The 17,626-nt window shown below is 55.3% G+C and overlaps 2 protein-coding genes across 20 annotated transcripts in view; one reads left to right on the top strand and one right to left on the bottom strand.

The window, feature by feature from the left end:
• The first annotated feature begins 1,028 nt into the window (after window positions 1–1,028).
• Window positions 1,029–16,604, top strand: MPPE1 (metallophosphoesterase 1). 15 transcript variants are annotated; one of them, XM_074352383.1, is made up of 14 exons: window positions 3,075–3,379; window positions 4,150–4,213; window positions 5,845–6,154; window positions 6,241–6,382; window positions 7,275–7,385; window positions 7,482–7,863; window positions 9,539–9,647; window positions 11,204–11,307; window positions 11,804–11,878; window positions 12,459–12,567; window positions 12,705–12,773; window positions 12,850–12,972; window positions 13,550–13,690; window positions 14,527–15,094. In XM_074352383.1, exons 6-14 carry the CDS (start codon window positions 7,562–7,564, stop codon window positions 14,707–14,709), a joined length of 1,215 nt encoding a protein of 404 aa, XP_074208484.1. In that variant the 5' UTR covers window positions 3,075–3,379; window positions 4,150–4,213; window positions 5,845–6,154; window positions 6,241–6,382; window positions 7,275–7,385; window positions 7,482–7,561; the 3' UTR covers window positions 14,710–15,094. The 15 variants fall into 15 exon arrangements, with proteins under 15 accessions (XP_074208488.1, XP_074208487.1, XP_074208493.1 ...); XM_074352385.1 differs by having other exon boundaries at window positions 6,031–6,154; XM_074352388.1 differs by having other exon boundaries at window positions 3,140–3,154; window positions 6,031–6,154.
• Window positions 16,223–17,626, bottom strand: part of GNAL (G protein subunit alpha L) — a 68,802-nt gene continuing 67,398 nt past the window's right edge. For all 5 annotated transcript variants that reach the window (XM_074352374.1, XM_074352378.1, XM_074352375.1 and 2 more), the window contains one exon: window positions 16,223–17,024. In XM_074352374.1, coding sequence (XP_074208475.1) covers window positions 16,878–17,024 — 147 coding nt within the window. In that variant the 3' untranslated portion in view covers window positions 16,223–16,877. The remainder of the gene's footprint in view (window positions 17,025–17,626) is intronic.

Raw genomic sequence — 17,626 nt, forward strand, 5'->3', positions numbered from 1 at the left:
GCTTAACCAGGCATGCAAGAGGCATCTCCAGAGAGGGTACAGGAGATGCAGCTCACATGATCCAGAGTCACTCCCAAAGACAGCCAAGAGAAAGGAGGACTGAGACGAGGTCCCTGAGAGTGGGCCGCCGTCAGTAGCATGTCATTTGCAACGGGTGCAACCCACATTTCTGTCCACTGACTACAAACTTCTGGGGCCCCCCAGCAAGCTGGCTGGCTGCCTGCAGATGCAGGCCTGGCTACCTGGGCCCCCCCAGCAGGCAGAAAGTCAAGCCAAGTTTTCAGGACACAAAACAAGACACACAGGAAAGCAAAGGATCAATAACCAATAAGCAGAGGCTCAATTACCAATGAGTCATCAAAACCAAGAGCCACCCACGGGTGATACCCCTGAACTCACTCCTCCACTAATCTAAATGCAGACAAGTAAGAGAGGCTTACTGCCCTCATCCCATTGGACCCCAAGCAGAAATCTGAGAGGCTGACTTGGAAGAACTTTTACTTATTACCAGGTTTGTCAGATGCCCTGAGTTCTCAGCTACAACTTCCAAAATGATTGGGGTGTCCCAGCAGCCCTTTTGTGATTGCCAAAACTCTCTGAGATTGGTCCTTGGGGCCTGTGAATTAAAGCCACGGAAGACAGATAACAGGAGAAAGGGTTTATTACATGTGCATACAGGGGATTCCTGGGGGAAAAAAGTGAAAACCTAGAGAAGCAGTTAGGCATACTCCCACCAGGGCTGATTCCGAGCGATGTTACCAGCGTCACGACACTGCACGTGGCACTGGGAGAAACAAGAAAGACACAAGACAGAACATGGAACCCACAGGCAAACCCAAAAAACACCCCCGCGGAGCCTACTTTTATAGGGAAAAGGACTGGTGGGGGGGGCTGGCTTAACTGAAAGTTCATTGGAGGAAAGAAGGAGGGCAGGCTGGTAATGGCTTCTCATTGGCTGAACGTCAATGTTTCTCATTGGCTGGACTATAACTGAACGAGAAGAAATTCTTCCGCAAGAAGAGTAAAATAGTGCACTTCCTGTTTGGGAGAGGACGGTAGCTTCTTCCCGTGGGGCACGGAGATAAAGGTTAGTGCATGCAAATGACGGTGAGTGACAGCGCGTGAGCGCTCCCTCTGCAGGCCATTCTCGACTCTGCTCGCCAATTTCAGTGCGAAGTCCTTTACTGACTGTCAAGTCCTTGTCAGCTTGCATCTCTCTGACCCTCTGCTATGTCTTAGTGTTTGTGCCCCCCCCCCCCATGTGTATGTTAAATCCTAACGCCAGGTTTGATGGTGTTTGGGGACGGGGCCTTTGGAAGGTGCTCGGGTCGTGAGAGGGAGCCTTCATGAGTGGGATTAGTGTCCCTATAAAGGTGACCCCACAGAGCTCCCTGGCCCCTGCCCTGCGTGCGTCTGCGGACACAGTGAGAAGCTGCCTTGGGGAGAGGCTCTCCCGCGACACGAGCACAACCGCTGTCCTTTACAAGCCACCCGGTCTGCAGTGTTTTGTATGATGACGGCGGCCGGAGCCGACTGGGACACCTTCCTTTTGAGGTTCTTTGGGCCTCTGACTCTCATACCGTCGGGAAGGGTCCCCGACTTGTAAGGACAAGTGATTGGACTGGGCCCGCTGGGGTAGTCCGGGATAGTGTCTCCGTCTCAAGGTCCTGAACCTCCATCACATCTTCAAGGTCCCTTTTGCCCAGTAAGGGAACGTGCCCATCGGTCCGGAAATGAGGGTGTGGACATCTTTGGGGCCATTAATCAGCCAACCGCTGGGTCGTACACCCACCTCCTGCGTCAACAGTAGCAACGTTTTGCCGATACTGCTTTTTCTCCTATTTCCCTACTTTAAATTTTCTCTGGAGTATTAAAGAAAATTCCAGAAATCATATAATTTACCTATAATTACTTTAGTATGTTTCTCTAGTCTTAAAATAATACAATCACTTAATAGCATGTTATAGCAAAATTATCAATAATTCTTTAGTATCACCTAACATCCCTTCCATGTCTGTTTCCCAGTCTTTTAAAAGACGGCTTTTTTAAAAAGCTACTTTGTTCTGATTGTGGCCCAACCCAGACCACGAGCTGCATTTGGCTGACGCAGCTTTGCAACAGCAGATCTGCCTTTTGTTGTGATGTTACTTATTTGTGGAGTAAAGAAACTGGGGGATTTGGTCTGCAGACTTCCCCACATAGTGGATTCTGCGGATGGCTTCCTGCTGGTGCAACATAGCATGTTCGTTTGGTCCCCGTATTTCTTTAATCTTGTTCTAGGCTTAACCAGATTTCATCTTTCCCCTCCTCTTTTCAGTTGGCGGTAACAGTTTGGCAATGATGCCGTATACCTCCTGTTGCATCATACCACTGTTCACAGACAGGCCGGTTGTGCCAGTCTGGGTGGGTAAAATTGTTCCTCTGGGCGTATTCGAAACCATTACAATATCCTTGATAACAGTAATTACCACTTACTGCTTCCTTACATCAACCAGGCATTTCGCCGATTGCTTTTTTCTGCGATTTCTCATGTCACGTCGCAGTATGCTCACAGATTTGCAAAAACACACCGGAATTGGTTGTTCGGTAGGCACTGAATTACTGCTCTGAGCTTCAGTTTTTGTTTTTTTTTTTTAACAGTGATTCTTGCTCTTAGGTTATTCTGAGGATTTTTTTTAAGTAATGATGTGACGCTTTTTGAAAAGTAATATGCCCTGCTCTACTGCTGTTAAAAATAACAATAAAAGGAAAACCCCAAATAAACAGTCACTGTCGTCGCCTGTCTCATTGGTTCCTCACGAGTTTACTGAAGGCGCTGAGCCAGGCCCTGCGGGCGAAGATGGAAGCCGCCCGGTGCCGGCGCCCCCGCAGCGGGTGCGGCGGGGACTGAGGGGAGCAGGGCGCACGGCCGCCCCCGCGCGCGCCCGGGTCTGCGCGCCCCGGAAAAGCAGCGGAGCCGGCCCAGCGCCGCGCGGCGCCCGCCCGCCCGCAGCCCCGCTTCCCTAACCCGGTACCACCCCCAGCGCCCCGCCCCGCCCCGCCCCGCGCCTGCGCGCCCTCCGCCCCGCGCCTGCGCGCCCTCCGCCCCGCGCCTGCGCGCCCTCCGCCCCGCGCGCGCGCTCCCAGAAAGAGTCCCGGGAGCCGACCCACGGCCGCAAGTCCCGTTCACCGCGTGCGCCGCGCCGCTCTCCCGCGCCCCCAGCCCGGCGCGCCTTCCCGTACTACCCGCCGGCCCAGGGTCCCGTCCCTTCCCTGCGGCCCGCGCTCCCCTCCCCTCGCTGCCCCGGGCTCGCCGTCCCTCGCGCTCGCCGCCTGCCGCCCGCCGGGTCCCGGGCCGCGGGAAGGTCGGGGACCCAAGAGCGCGCGGGCGGACCCGCCGGTGAGTCCGGGCCGCGAGGCCGACGCCGGGCTGGGGCCTCCGGGCCCCCGGGTCTGCCCGCCGGGCCAGAGTCCCGCGTCCCCCTGCGGCCTTTGTGCTGCTGCTGGTCGCTGTTCCCAGCCCCGCGAGCTGCTCCCCCTACCCTTCCGGGGCACAGGTTCACCGACGGAACAACTAGAATGCCAGGAATTACTCATATGCTGGGAAACCGTGATCACCTAAGGCCTGTGTATTAAATAGCAGGGGCCTCTCCCTTCCTAGTTTACTGATGTAGCTTTCAAAAACCGTCTTCTTTAAAAATATCATTTAAGATGGAAAATTGAACATGCAGAACAGCTACACATGATATTGTGGTAACAATACATGTGAATTTAACATAATGGACAAATGTTAAACATTTTTAATGCTGTTTTTTTGGGGGGGGGGTTAGATATTCGGTGATGGCTTTGAAGGTAAAAACCAGCCAATGGAGGGAATATTCTGCTGCTAGTTGTGGGCTGCAGCTGCTAGTCTGGTGTGCCTGGCAGCACAGAACAACGCTGTTTGTGTGTTTTAGATGTACGTACTTATGCTGTAATTAAAAGCGGCTGTTAAGGACCAGGGACAGCGTGTGGGTCATATTCTCAGCTGTGTGGTTCTCTGCCTCTTCCGTTAGCCGGGGCTCAGGCTCCTCTGGGTGCCCTCTAGGAAGTGACGTATTTCCTGCTTGGTGATAGTTATCTGAATGAAAGATTATTCAGCCACAAAACACGTTTTCTGTTTTATTTCAGGCGAAGGCGCTCTGGTTTTGGGGAGCACAAGCCGGCCTTGTCAACTGGTTGCACTCCTGAAAAGGTGAGAAAGTGACTCAGTGACAGTCCCCTAAATCCAGGCTCCTGGGACTTTTTTTTTTAAAATATAAAAGTAGTAAATTTAAATCGTAAAAGGAAGCCTTTGTCATAGGACATTGTTAACTTATAGGGTCTTCTGTGTGTGTGTGTGTTTGTGTTCCTTTTAAAAAAATTGTGGTGAAGCTTACATAACAAAATGTACCTTTTTTTTTTTGATGGGGGGTAGGTAATTAGGTTTTATTTTTACACTGATCTTAGCCAAAAGGCGAAGAAGAGATAGGTTTTATTTTTAGAGGAGGAGCTGGGGACTGAACCCAGGACCTCATGTGTGCTAAGCTCATGCTCTACCCCTGAGCTGTGTCCTCCTCCCTGTTTCTTTATGGAATTAAGAACATGGAAGCCGGCAGGAAGGGCCAGGGCTCCTGGCCTCTGGTCTGTCTACGGGACATCCTTATCGAGGGAGACGCTGGCCCACGCAGAGGGCGGCATGGGCACAGCTCGGTTACACCCCAGCCTCTGCGTGTCTCTGCAGCATCCTGCTCTCTTGGTCTGGTTTGGTGACCCACCTGGGCTGACTGGCCAGGGCCTCGCCTCCCTGTCTCAGAAGAGGTTCTCTGACTCAGCGCAGTGGGCATGGAGGGCAGTTTGAACTTGTCCTTCAGGTTTTCACGTTGGGAAACTGGGAACCCAAGGATCAAAGGTTTGCAGAGCTGCTGCCGGTTGGGCTCGCCCTTCCCAGTCCTCGTCCCTCCGTGGGGAGGGGCTTCCAGCTGCTGTTTTGGCCTTAGCTTTTGGGATTTTGGGGGGTTTGCGGCCTGGGAAAAGAAAACGAGACAGGCAGGTCAAATGGGTGCGTTTGATCTGTTTGAGCCCCAGCAGAGGAGGTCCCGTGTGCAGGGACAGAGTCGTTACTCCTCCCCTGTTTTATCCGCAAGGGGAGAGTCACACGGGTGGGTGGTTGCTGGTGATATCCATCCACATGCTGAGGCTTGGCTGTGATGGGTGGACGGCAGCAGAGAGGAGTCGCCCTTTGTCCTGGGCTGGCCTCGCGGGGCCGAGTCACACTGGGTGACAGCGTTTACCGTCAGGGCCACTCTTCCCTCTCCGAGGTGGTCCCGTTGGCATAGAAGGTGTAAGCGATGCTGGTTCAGCCTTTGGGAGAACAGGTTGTAGGCGAGGGGGAAGGCCTGGCCCAGACCTGGTGACTGAGGTTCTGTCCGTCGTCCCGGCAGAATTCCTGAGAGCAGGTGGTCCCAGACGGGGCACGTGCACGGCTGCTTTGACCTCTGCGCGTCTAGCAATGGGGTCCTGCCCCGCTCTCATCAGGCACTTAAGGCGGACGGTGCCTTCCCCATGCAGGCGGGGACGGGAGGCGGGGGCACCGTCCCGTCAGGTCCTCTTGGCTAAGAAGCCGCCCTGGAAGTGAGTCCTCGCACCGCCCGACACCGGCAGCACGGCTTCACCAGCCGTGAGGGGGTTCCCTCGTTTCTCAGCTTCTGGGGGTGTTTTCAGTTCCGGGGTTACGTTTTGCACTTTTGACAATGGCTCAGAAAATGCGTTTGCCCCTGTTCACTGTCAGGGCAGGTTTAGTTGTTCTGCGCTTCAGCGGTTGCTTGCTACATGACCCCTCTGCAGAACAGGCTGACTTACGGGACTCGGGCTCGGGGTGGACTCTGCAGACGCTGGTCCAGGCCCTCCGGGAGTGAGTGTCTTCTTCCCCTTGGCTGTCAACCCTAAGAAGGCTCCTAGACGCATCCTGGAAAATCCTCTCCCTGGGGAGGGTTTTCCGTATTTATTGGCTCCATTTGGACCCATGGTCAGTGTCTGCGCAGCCCCCGCCCTCTGCAAGCCTCCTGGAGCGCCTCCCGTATCTGCGTCCTCTGTGGCCTCCGGCCCACCTCCCGTCCTAAGAGTCTCACCTTGAGCGTCATTCGGGGGGCCTCAGGTAGGATGCCCCTCCCAGAGCCTGTCTCAGGGGCTCCTGTCCTCAGCTGCCCTTCAGGTGTGTCAGGACGGATGCTTTCCCTACAGGACGTGAAGTGCTACGACTCAGACGCGTCCCCAAACACTGGGAGGGCTCCCAGAGGGAAGCCACTGCATGTGAAGGTCTTACAGTGGAAGCTGCCCAGAGTGGAAGGCTGATTTGCAGGTGAAAACCCGCATTTGTGAACAGGTGCATAATCACAGGGCGGAGTTCATGACTGCGGCTGTCGGACCCCAGCTCAGCCAGCGAGGAAGCCCCTTGTCTGTGAATGTTCTCTTCTTTTATGGAAAAGCCATTTAGAAAAGTGATGAATTTGCATTAAAGGGTGGCGGGGGGCAGGGGGGCACTTATGGCCTTTGATTTTTAAGGAGGGGGTGGTGGTGAATCCCGGGGGGAGCCAAGTGGCATTTACTTTCTATTCCCTGAGTTTTCCTGTCATGCCCCCTACCCTAACACACATCCTTCCCCAGACTGCCGATCAGTGACTTCCAAAGTGATACAGGAAAAAAATGGGGCAACGTCGTAAGAGGAGGGGCGCGAGAGAGGATGGCAGCGTCCTGGGTCCCAGACGAGTCCCTCGGACGCACCCCGCCAAGTGTGGGCCCTTGGCTTCATGCAGGAAAGAATTCAGGAGCGAGCCACAGTTGAGCAAAAGTAGATTTATTGAGAGAGATGTGCACTCCGTGCACCGAGTGTAGGCCGTCAGAAGCCACGGGGCGGGAAGGGGTGGCTAGCTTTTACGTGCTCGGTGACGCCACACGCTAATGAGTAGGAGGACCGCTCCGACTGTTTAGGGGAAGGAGCAGGATTCCCAGGCACTGGGCCACCACCTTTGTTTTGGCCTTTTATGGTCAGCCTTGGAACTGTCGTGGCACCTGTGGAGTGCCATTTCCCACGGTAATACATTACAGTGAGCACGAGGTCACTGGAGGTCAAATCTTCCACCATCTGGGGCCTCCAGGTCTATTGAGCGTTGACTTTTCTGCCATCTTGGTGCTAATTACTGTGTCATTCCTTTAATGGTTGTGCCCTGCCCCCTTCCCTTCTGTCTGAAAGGTAGTGACCAAACTTTGTCCCTTAGTGGGAAGATCATTCTGGTCGTGCCATCCTGGGGATGCCTAGAAAGCCGTGATCAGTAGGCAGTCGGATGCAGTGTCTTTATGAAAGCAGGACAGTCCTGTTTGTTCGGGAGGTAGGTGGTATTCTGTAACTAGTCCCTTGATGGAGGGAGGTGGTGATCGCGCCGTATTAAGGACCGTAAATGGTCCAGTCCTTCTCTTCCCTGCAGCACGTGGCCCCAACCTGGACGCCGCCTGCACCTCCCCCAGCCTGGTTTCCTCGCGGTGACCTGTTGCCAGTGTTGATGGTATGGATTTGACTCTTGGCTCCTCCAGGCACACCATGGCCGTGATCAGGCTGGGGTCTGGCAGACCGCCGACAAGGAGGGCTTTCTTGCTGCTGAAACTCACGGCTGTCACCTTGTCAGTGCTTCTGTTCTGTGAATTTCTGATCTATTATGGTGTGATCGTCCGGTGTCACTGGCCTGAGGTGGAAACTCCAGCGGACGGCAGGGGCCGGGGCCCCCCCGAGCCTGCACTGCGAGCCATGTTTTTGGCGGATACCCACCTGCTCGGGGCAGTGAGAGGCCACTGGCTGGACAAATTACGAAGGTAGGAGGGGGAACAGGGAGCCTTCTGCAGGCCTGTAGGCAGGAGGGTCCGGCCGCACGGCTTCAGGGACTTATTTTTTTGTTATTTTCCCCTCAAAGAAGGACATTTGGGGCATCTGACTTTTCCTTTAACTTACGATTTACTGCGTACCTGTCATGGACAAGGACCCAGAATTGTGAGTGGGGCGTGTGTTTGAGTCCTGTGACTCCGGACAGAGTTCAGGCCCTCCGAGCCCGTTTGCCTCCCCGTCTAGGTGGGTTCGCACGGGAAACCTCATGGGCCGTGTGAGGAAGGATGCCCGGCGCCTGAGTGGGGTCCGCGGGGGCGCCCTCTCCCCTGGGCAGCGTTGGCAGGCCCCCTTCGCTGTCCCTCGTGTGCCCCGAGTCCCTGGGTTTGCCCCTCCAGGCGGCCGGAGGAGCTGAGCAGGTGGGGGGACAACTTCGACCGGCACAGCTTATTCTGTTTTCTCACTGGAAGGCTTAAAAAATTTTTTTTTAATTAAAAAGAATTATGTTAAAATAGAAATGCATGCAGTTGGCCACCTCAGCCGCTTTCAGCAGAGCGCCCGTGGCATTAAGAACGCTCGCGCTGCTGTGCGGCCACCGCCGTCCGCCCCAGAGCTCTCTCCTCCTCCAGCCTGGGGCTCCCCCGGCTCCGGAGCCTCATGCGTGGCCAGTCCCGCGGGCGGTCTGCCCTGCCCTCCTGCTGCTGTTTCTGCCTGCTTTCTTCTCTGGGGTGAATAACACTAAATCGAGACAAACTGAGAAGCGTATGTGTGAGACGCCGAGTGAGGAGATGTCCACGCTGAGCTTCACGTGGGCCTCAGAGGCTCCTCTGACCAAAAGTTACCTTCCAGAGAGCTTTCTTTTTTGGCTTTATTTAATTTTTTTGGGGGGGGGTGGGGGAGGCAATCAGGTGTATTTATTGATTGATTTTAATGGAGGCGCTGGGGATTGAACCCAGGACCTCGTGCACGCTAGGTTCCCCTCTTCCCCTTCCCCTCGGACGTAGCCCCCCTCCTGTAGGGGAGGCAGCTGGGAGCCTTAGGACGGTGGCCGAGGTGGCGTTGGCTGGGCAGACACTGATGGTCTAGGATCCCTACTGTGTGCCCTTGTGTTCCGTCCCAGGACTGTCCTGTGAGAGCAGGGCTCACTGTCTCCATTTACCAACAAACTAGGAACCCAGGGAGTGGGCAGCATTCTTGAGGTGACTGCTGGCCAGTGGGGGGCGGGCACATTGGGCCTGGCCTGCGTGTGAGGTGCCAGACCCGAGGCTCTGTTCTGTGCTGGTCCGACTCTGGGCTGAGCGTTTGTACGTCTGGGGTCTGCAGGACTCCCAGGTCTCATGCTGGCCAGTCTGTTTCTCGTTGGTCTCCCCCCAACTCTGAAGGCCTGAAGGAGGTCGAGTTTCTTTTGAGAAGCGAGGTGCTGGCATCTCCTTGGTGTGGCGCAAAGTCAGTCCACTTTGGGCATCTTGGGCAGGTGGATTCGGCCCTCAGGCCTGGGGTGTGAAGTGTGTGGGAGGGCAGCCCGGGTGTCCCCCGGCCCCTTTCCCCCTCAGTGAGGCAGACGGGGACTCTGGCTCTTCCAAGCAGGGGGCCACGGGACGTCTTGGTCCACTTTTAAATGGCCCAGAAGACGGGCTGAGCTTGCTTTTCCTGTCTGTCGGCCTCCAGGGAGTGGCAGATGGAGAGAGCCTTCCAGACGGCGCTGTGGCTGCTGCAGCCGGAGGTCGTCTTCATCCTGGGGGACGTCTTCGATGAAGGGAAGTGGAGCTCCTCCCAGGTGGGTGGGACCCTGCCAGCCAGGCGCCCTGGCCCTGCCCCGGGGGTCCAGCACGGGATGCCCAGGGGACCCGTGGAGCCGTGTCACGAGGGTTGGAAGTACCGACGTCCACAGTGGATAGTCTGTCTTGAAGATCTTAGGTTCTGTGTCAGGGCCAGTCTTGAGTTAGGTTGGCCAGTCTTACACCTGTCTATGTAGGAAGTATGCAGGTTAGCTGGACGCCGTGTTCCCACGAACCTCTCGGAAGGGGTCGGGCAGGCAGGAGGGGTGCTACTTCAGCTGTCTCTGGAATTAGAGAATAAATGTTGAAGTGTAGTCTGACTGTCCCCGCTTCCTTAACAGCTGCGTTAGGAGCTTGTGCCACAAGGTTGCCTGTTACTGTCCCCTGATGTTCCTTCTTCTGAGGGGGGTTGGGAGGGACCCAGGCTTGGTGTGAGGGGGTCTCAGGGGCCTGAGACCAGGTGACGTCAGCCTTCCCACAAACCAAAGGGAAAGCCTGTTCTCACCTCGGCTGTCAGAATGCTTTGCTCAGTACAGTCTTGGGATTAATGAAAGAAAAAAATACAAGAAGCTGTTCTTCCTCCTTAGTTAAAGATGTTCAGTCACTAATGGTTTTGGAAGATATTAAAAAAAATTCATTGAAATTTCCCAGGACAATCTAAAAGCTGTACGAAGAAAGTCTTGGTCTAGGTCTGATAGGAACCCGCACTGCAGGGCCGCAGAGTCTGCTGCCGTCCTGTCCGCGGTGACTCTCGGGCTGTGGACACGCCACGGCTAAAAGCCATGAGTTAGCAAATGAGGTTGGACGTAGATGTTGCCTTTGCAAATTACAGGGAACATTTTCTGTTTTTCTCATTTTATGTTATTCTGATGTTAGGTTATTCTAACTTTAAATATTACTTGTCAAAGTCTTGGTAAATGTATTGGAGGACCCTCTAGCCAGCATATTTCCCTAGGCTGGGCCGAATTTAAAACTTGAAGGATAAAGGTGACTACTATTCAGTGAGGTGTTGTCCAACCTAGAGTGTTTGCCCCGTTTTTGTTTTTAGGCTTAATAAAAATAAGAATTAAATGGACATCGTTCTCAAGCTTTCACAGTTAAAGCCAAAGTCAGAAACATCCTGAGAGATTTACTGGGCTTTTGTCTTTCTTTCCGCCCCGTCCTGCCGTCCAGCCACCAGGGGAGGGCCGGTCCCTGTCCCGTGGGAGAGCACACAGTACTGGACGCCTCAGTGGCCTCAGAGCCTGTTCTTAGGACCAGTCTGGATGCAAAGGGATCCTCAGCCCAGGGTCTGCACGTGGTCGTCAGGGGACCGGGAAATAGTGGGTTTGGGGGAGTGCCAGTTAATGTTTTAAGATGGAGAGATACCATTTCATTAAAATTTGGCTTCAGGTTAAATAGTTACAGTAACTAGTGCGTGTTGGAAAAAGAGGTGGGACTTGGGTTAGAATTCTGCATGCTGGCCTCAGGAACACCCATCTGGATGGGGTCACCTTCTCCCCGTCCAGTCGGGGCAGGGCAGGTGCCCGGGTCTCAGCAGGACCCCTACCCACAGGCCTGGGCGGACGACGTGGGGAGGTTCCAGACCATGTTCCGACACCCTGCTCACGTGCAGCTGAGGGTGGTCGCCGGCAACCACGATGTTGGCTTCCACTACCAGTGAGTGACCCGGCATCACGGCTGCGGGGGCTGCGACTTCCCCACTGCGGGCGCCGCCCTGGGGCGAGAGGAGGCAGCTGGGGTGGGGGAGGCGCCCAGGGCTCTGGCAGCGGACGGGTGATTGAGGTGCCCGTGAGTTACTCTAACTTGACTCTTACATCTCGTGGTCGCTTACGTTTTCCTTGGGTGTCAGAGAACAAGACGACGTGGGCTGTAATAGCTGATATTTACACAGAGCGTATCTTTTATTTTACTTCTTAGGTTTATTATGTTACCATTGGGCCTGTTCTTTTGCCCTTTGTGCCAGGGAGGAAGCCGAGGCCTGAGGACTAAGTCACTGGCCCGGCCCCCAGCTTGCTCAGCAGTGCGACCAGTGGGAGCTCAGAAGGGCTGGCACCCCAATCCGGAAAGTGACTTTTCCGTGTTCATGATAATTCTTAAGAGGTTTCAAGATGGCTTGTTTTGAAAAACTGCTTCTTTTTGCAATTGAATGTAGGATGAACACATACAAGATAAAACGATTTGAGAAAGTTTTCAACCCCGAAAGGCTGTTTTCTTGGAAAGGAATTAAGTGAGTATTACTATTTTTGTAATATACACATTTTTTTAAATTGAAGTCTAGTCAGTTTACAATGTTGCATCGTTTCTGGTGCACAGCAGCATGTCCCGGGCACACACACAGATACTCCTTTTCGTATCTTTCACTAAAGGTTGTTACAAGACACTGAATTTAATTCCCTGTGCTCTAGAGTAGGGCCTTTTTATTATATATAGTACTTTGAGTGAGTATTATTTGTGAATTCTTATGGAGGCCCCTCGCCCCTGGAAACTTTTTCAGAGGGGACTGCGTGCTGGGTCAGACCCACATCCTGTCCGGCCTGGTTTACAGCCGAGGCCCAAGGCGCTAAGACACAGGCCCAGGGACAAGGTCAGGTGCGGAGTGTCTGGGACCTTCACAAGTTCAGGGTGGAGCCTCCTTGACCCTGACTTGGATGCCACGCCCAGAAAGGCTGTTCTGTTCTCTTAATGTCAGCTTGGCACGTGCTCACAGCCTGGCTGAGCAGAGACTTAAAGCTTCCTTCCCCTGGGGACGCGTGTCCCGGGTGGACAAGGCAGGCGGCCCGTGGCCTGACTCCCTGCCCTTTCTGCAGTTTCGTGCTGGTCAACAGCGTGGCCATGGAAGGAGATGGCTGTGACATCTGCTCTGGAGCTGAGGCTGAGCTCCTGGAGATCTCCCGGCAGCTGAACTGCTCCCGGGAGGTAGGACAGCCTGCGGGGCCCAGCGCCTCCGGTCTCCCTCTGCCCTGCCCACCATCCAGCCACCCGACCCAGCACCCGTACCCTGGGTTGCCTCTGTCCCTCCCACCGTCCAGTGAACGCAGGGTTTCTCTGACCAGCAGGAGCATCACCCCGGCAGGTGTGGAGACGGAGGGCCGCTGCCAGCCTCGGCCCCAGTCCTTCTGCAGGTGAGGGTGCCTGCCCGAGTGCAGTGGATGCGCCCAGGGCCTTGCTGTCCCCTGACTCTTCTCTGGTTCTGGACAGCACTTCCCGCTTTACCGGAGAAGCGACGCCCACTGCTCCGGGGAGGACGCTGCGCCCCCAGCCGAGAGGGGCATCCCCTTCCAGGAGCGGTACGACGTGCTCTCCCAGGAGGCCTCCAGGAAGGTTTGTGCCCGGTGGGGCGTGGAGTCAGACTTCCTGGGGCGGGCGGCGACACCGGGCGGGGTGGGCAGTGTCCCGGATGGTCATTCCATCGCGTGTCCCCTCCCTCGCCCTGCACCGGCCCAGGAAACCCACCTCCCTCCCCTAACGTCTGGTTACTGAAACCCTTGGGGGGAGAGGGTACAGCTCAGCTGTAGAGCAAGGTCCTGGGTTCAATCCCTAGTACCTCCGTAAAAAGGAAAAAAATTAGTACTCCTAACTGTTCTTTATTCTGTTTTCCCGCCAAGTTACATGTATTTGGGGGTGCGAATGAGACTTAGTTACCTCTTTGGGGGGAGGTAATCAGATTTATTTATTTATTTAATGGGGGTACTGGGGAGGGAACCCAGGACCCTGTGCTCGGCCCCTGAGCTCCACCCTCCCTGCCCTGAGCTCATTTTTGATGGAGTCTGAGCAGACAGAAGGCTTTGGAGGGCTGAGTGCAGGGGGGCCCTTGGACGGGGCGGGGTGGGTGGTGGTGGTGGCCCTGTCCCTGCAGGGAGGTGGCCACGCCCTCACCGCCTCTGCCGTCCCCGGGCAGCTGCTGTGGTGGCTCCGGCCGTGCCTGGTCCTGAGCGGCCACACGCACCATGCTTGCGAGGTCCTCCACGGGGCCGGCGTCCTGGAGGTCAGTGTGCCGTCGTTCAGTTGGAGGAACAGAAATGACCCCAGTTTCATCATGGTAGGTGAACATTTATTTTCGTCTCAAAGCTTCCGTACGTATTTAAATCAACACAGCGATCAACTATGTACTTACTGCAATCTGTGGAAATACACAAAAGCCGCACGCAAGCGCCCCTCTCCCCAGACACACCAGCGTGGACACCTCTCTGGGGATGGTTGTTCCGGGGGGGACCTCACAGTGTCTTACCCTGCAGGGACGGCAGTGCCAGCTCAGCCTGTTCAGTTCTCCAAGGAAGCAGGGTCATTTTCCTTCATTCGCTGCACCCAGTCACCTCGCCTTAGCTTCCAAATATGCCCATTTGCTCCAGCAGAAAAATGGGCCAGACCTTGTTCGTTTACTGCAGATGGTAACTAGTGACCCCCTGTGGGTCGGCTCTTCTCTCTGACCCAGGAGTCCAGCATCCGGATCACAGTGCTTTTATGTCAGGTGCCTTTACTTCATAAAAAGATGGGGGAAACCTCCTGTTTCCAAATTCAGAGTCAGTGAACATTCCCCACTGTCACTCCGCACGGCAAGAGTGTCCACCAAAATACACTGCCCACCAGGCTGCCCCCAGCACACGCATTCCAGCATCGAGTGGCATGAAAAGCTGCCATGCCCTGCCTGCTCCTTGTTGACCGTTGATCTAAGTCCCCTGCCTCTCTGATCCCCTCTCTTGCCTGTCCCCGGGTTTCGGAGGAACCAGGAGCTAGCTTCATTGAGGGGGGTCAGCTCCCGGACCACCTGCACTCAGCACACTCAGGCCCAGGGCTTGGGGTCGGGGTGGTGTGGGCTGGAGCCCGTGCCCTTGGTCTGAAGGCCCGGCTGCCTGCCTGTCCTCGCTTCCTTCCCAGGGCAGCTTTACGCCCACAGACTACGTCCTGGCCAAGTGCCCCCTGCCCCGCGAGGACACAGTCCTGACCACGTACTGCGGAGCGGCCGGGTGCCTCGTGGTCCTCACGCTAGTCCACGTGAGGCTGCTGGCCTCACCTTTGCACGTGGGTTGGAACCTGCTCAGAAAATTTAAGACCACGTGAGTAACAGGCATCAAGACCAGAGGAGCTGACCTGCGGGCGGTGCTCCAGCGAGTGGGACTGAGCGCTGCTCGGGAGCTAGACCCCTGGGCCGATCCCCGCGGGGTGAGGGTGAGCTGCTGGTGCTGTTCCCATGCTGTCACAATGGAGCGTGCACTCTCCAGAGTCTGTTTTCTCACTTCATCAAAGATGTGTGTAATCACGGATTGTATCTACAGCTCGCAGAAGCTGCGGGCGTCACTGGCGTGCATGCGACAGCCTGCGTTCCCCAGTCAGCACCGGCAGGCTTGGGGTGAGGTGACACCACCAGTGGTCCTGCGGGTGGTTCTCAAGTTCCTACCTGTGCTAGTCAGATGCTTCAAATAAACCCAGATGCTACAAGCAGGAATAGCTGTTCCCGCAGACTCCTGTGTGTCCGCGCTAACTGGTTGGAATCGGGTTTTTAGATGAGTGTCATTTTCTCTCCAGCAGACCCGACTGTTAAATCAGGATCAAAAGCCCGTCAGTGAGCAAAAGAAACTTGAAAAGTAGCCTCCAGGAAGAGGCATTTGGTATTTAAAAACAAGTATGCCTTGGTAATTTTAAGCCAGGTAAAGTGGATTCTTTTTGCATTTTTTCCTTGAGAGTCTGGCTCCTCAGTCAGACCTTTAAATAGGAAGTTCACTTACAGGGGATTGCTGAGTGATGCGGAGAACAACATACAACTCTTGTTTTTTGTGTATATGTGTTGGGTTGTATCTCTTCATGTTTTCTTCATGTTTTACTTCGAAAATGCAATGGAAATGGAAAATCATTTCTACTTCATCTGTCTCCGTTCACCTGAGAGTTTTATGAAACAGGCAAGGATGGGAGAGGCAGGAACTGGGTGATAATGAGATAAAAAACGTGATGGTGTGTTGTCTTTGACGTCGCCATCCTGTATTTTGTGTAAAAGTCGTATTTAGCCGTGGATGAGTTTACAGAGGATTACAAGATGCTGGTTTACAGAGCAAACTTGAAACTATCAAAGACTAAATGAAGTCGATGAAGTCACGTAGGCTGGGCTGCCTCCTCTCTGCTTTGTGTGGTTGGAGTAGAACCTCGGACATCTTCACAGACTGCCTGACCTGGGGAAGCCACCCTCAGGGCTGTGGCCAAGCATGAGGGGCTTTCTGGGTCTCGTACTGGAGCCATCTTGCGAGGCTGCATCTGCAAATCTCTCAAGTTTGAGAAATAGCCATGTATTTTGACTTGGTATTTCAGTAAAGGTTTTGTAATGTTTCTTCTTCAAAAGGCAAGTAAGAGTCCCTCCTTCGATTCTCCACGGCCAGGCACAAGCCTGAACCCTTGTCTTTTTCCTGCTATTTGTTTACGATGGAACCTGGGGTCAAGTAAGTGGTTCTAAAGCTTTGACTAACAGTTTTCAAAGAGCGAAATAATGGAGACACATTGTCTAGAGAAAAATACCACCCCTGGGTCCCTGGAAGAAGCTGTGGCGTGGGTGCAGCATTTCGTGAGGTGCGGGTGACTACGTGTATAGTTTATATTTATATAAATTTATATGGGCATATATTTTTTATCCAGAAGTATTGTAAAAAGTACCAAACTGGTAAAGTGTCCTAAATTCTAATACACCATTCATTCCTGTTTTCAGAGCAAGCGGCAGGGAATGTTGACAGCTGTTCAGCACAACAAAAACACATTTGTTCTATGGGGGTAGCCGTTACCAAGGCACAGAGCTCTACAGGGATTTCCTTGAGTAGTTGTACAAAATAGTATTAGATTCTGTGGTCTGTACAGTATAATAAACCAGCAATAAAACAACAGAAGGAACCTGGGGAAGGAGCCCGTGCCCGAGCAGGTGAGTCCAGGGACCCCTGGAGCCCGACCGCGGCCCGAGCGCACGTGGGGTCTCTGTGAGAGGCCGGCCGCCACTGGAGATGGGCCTGAACGGGCCCTGTCCCCTCGGCGGCCGGAGGGTCTGGGCCAGGTCGTGGGCCAAGGCGGGCAGGAGGGCGGCCCCCACGCGTCGGCCACTCCCCACGTCCGCCCGGGTGCCCCCCCAAGTGCCACCCCCGGGAGGGCGGGGGTCTGCAGCCACGCGGGGGGGGCGTGGCCAGCGGGGCGGGGACCCGAGCCCCAGGGGCGGGGCTGGGGAAACTCACTGCTCCGCCCCGGGGGAGGGGCGGGGCTCACAGCAGCTCGTACTGCTTCAGGTGCATCCTCTGGATGATGTCCCTGCAGTCGTTGAAGACGCGGCGGATGTTCTCCGTGTCCACGGCGCACGTGAAGTGGGGGTAGCAGTAGTGCTTGCCGTCCCCCGTGGCCGTGCTGATCCTCTGGGGGAGAGCGCGCCGTGAGCCCGGGCCTGGGCGGCGCCCCAGCGGGGCCCAGCGTGCGGATCGGGGCCGGACCGCCCGGGAGCGAACCTCCCAGCACCTCCCGGCGGTGGGGGAGACGCCCCGCAGCTGAGGCCCAGGACACCGGGCCCTGGTCACTGTCAACACACATGTCGGCGCGGAGCCCTAACCCCCAGCACCTGAGTGTGACGATCTGGGGCGGGGTCTTTAAAGAGGCACTGACGTTAAATGGGGTCACGAGAGTGGCCTTCATCCAACATGACCTGTTCTCCCAAGAGGAGATCAGGTCACAGACACAGAGAGGCCAGGCGAGGGTGCAGGCAGGTCATGCTGTCCTCACGCCTTAGGAGGACCAGCCCTGCGACACCTGGGTCTGACGCCTGCAGAGTCCCGTGGGGCTCTTTCCACGGGTGCCCCTCTGACCCCTACTCCTTTCTCTGCAAAGCATCTGTGGAAACAGCCCCACCAGGACCCCTGCACCCCCAAGGTTCCACAAGAGGCTTGGAGGTAAGAACCTGGCCGGGCTGCCCGTCTGCAGTCACACAGATCTCAGGGGTGGGGTCCCTGCGAAGGCAAACTTC

This window comes from Camelus bactrianus, chromosome 24 (genome assembly GCF_048773025.1).
Source record: "Camelus bactrianus isolate YW-2024 breed Bactrian camel chromosome 24, ASM4877302v1, whole genome shotgun sequence".
NCBI lineage: Eukaryota > Metazoa > Chordata > Mammalia > Artiodactyla > Camelidae > Camelus > Camelus bactrianus.

Coding starts and splice junctions, on each gene's coding strand:
- MPPE1 (XM_074352387.1), top strand. CDS start 7,562: ATGGATTTGACTCTTGGCTCCTCCAGGCACACCATGGCCGTGATCAGG. Junction 9,648..11,203: donor GGAAGTGGAGCTCCTCCCAG/GTGGGTGGGACC, acceptor CCCTACCCACAG/GCCTGGGCGGACGACGTGGG. Junction 13,691..14,526: donor ATGACCCCAGTTTCATCATG/GTAGGTGAACAT, acceptor CTTCCTTCCCAG/GGCAGCTTTACGCCCACAGA.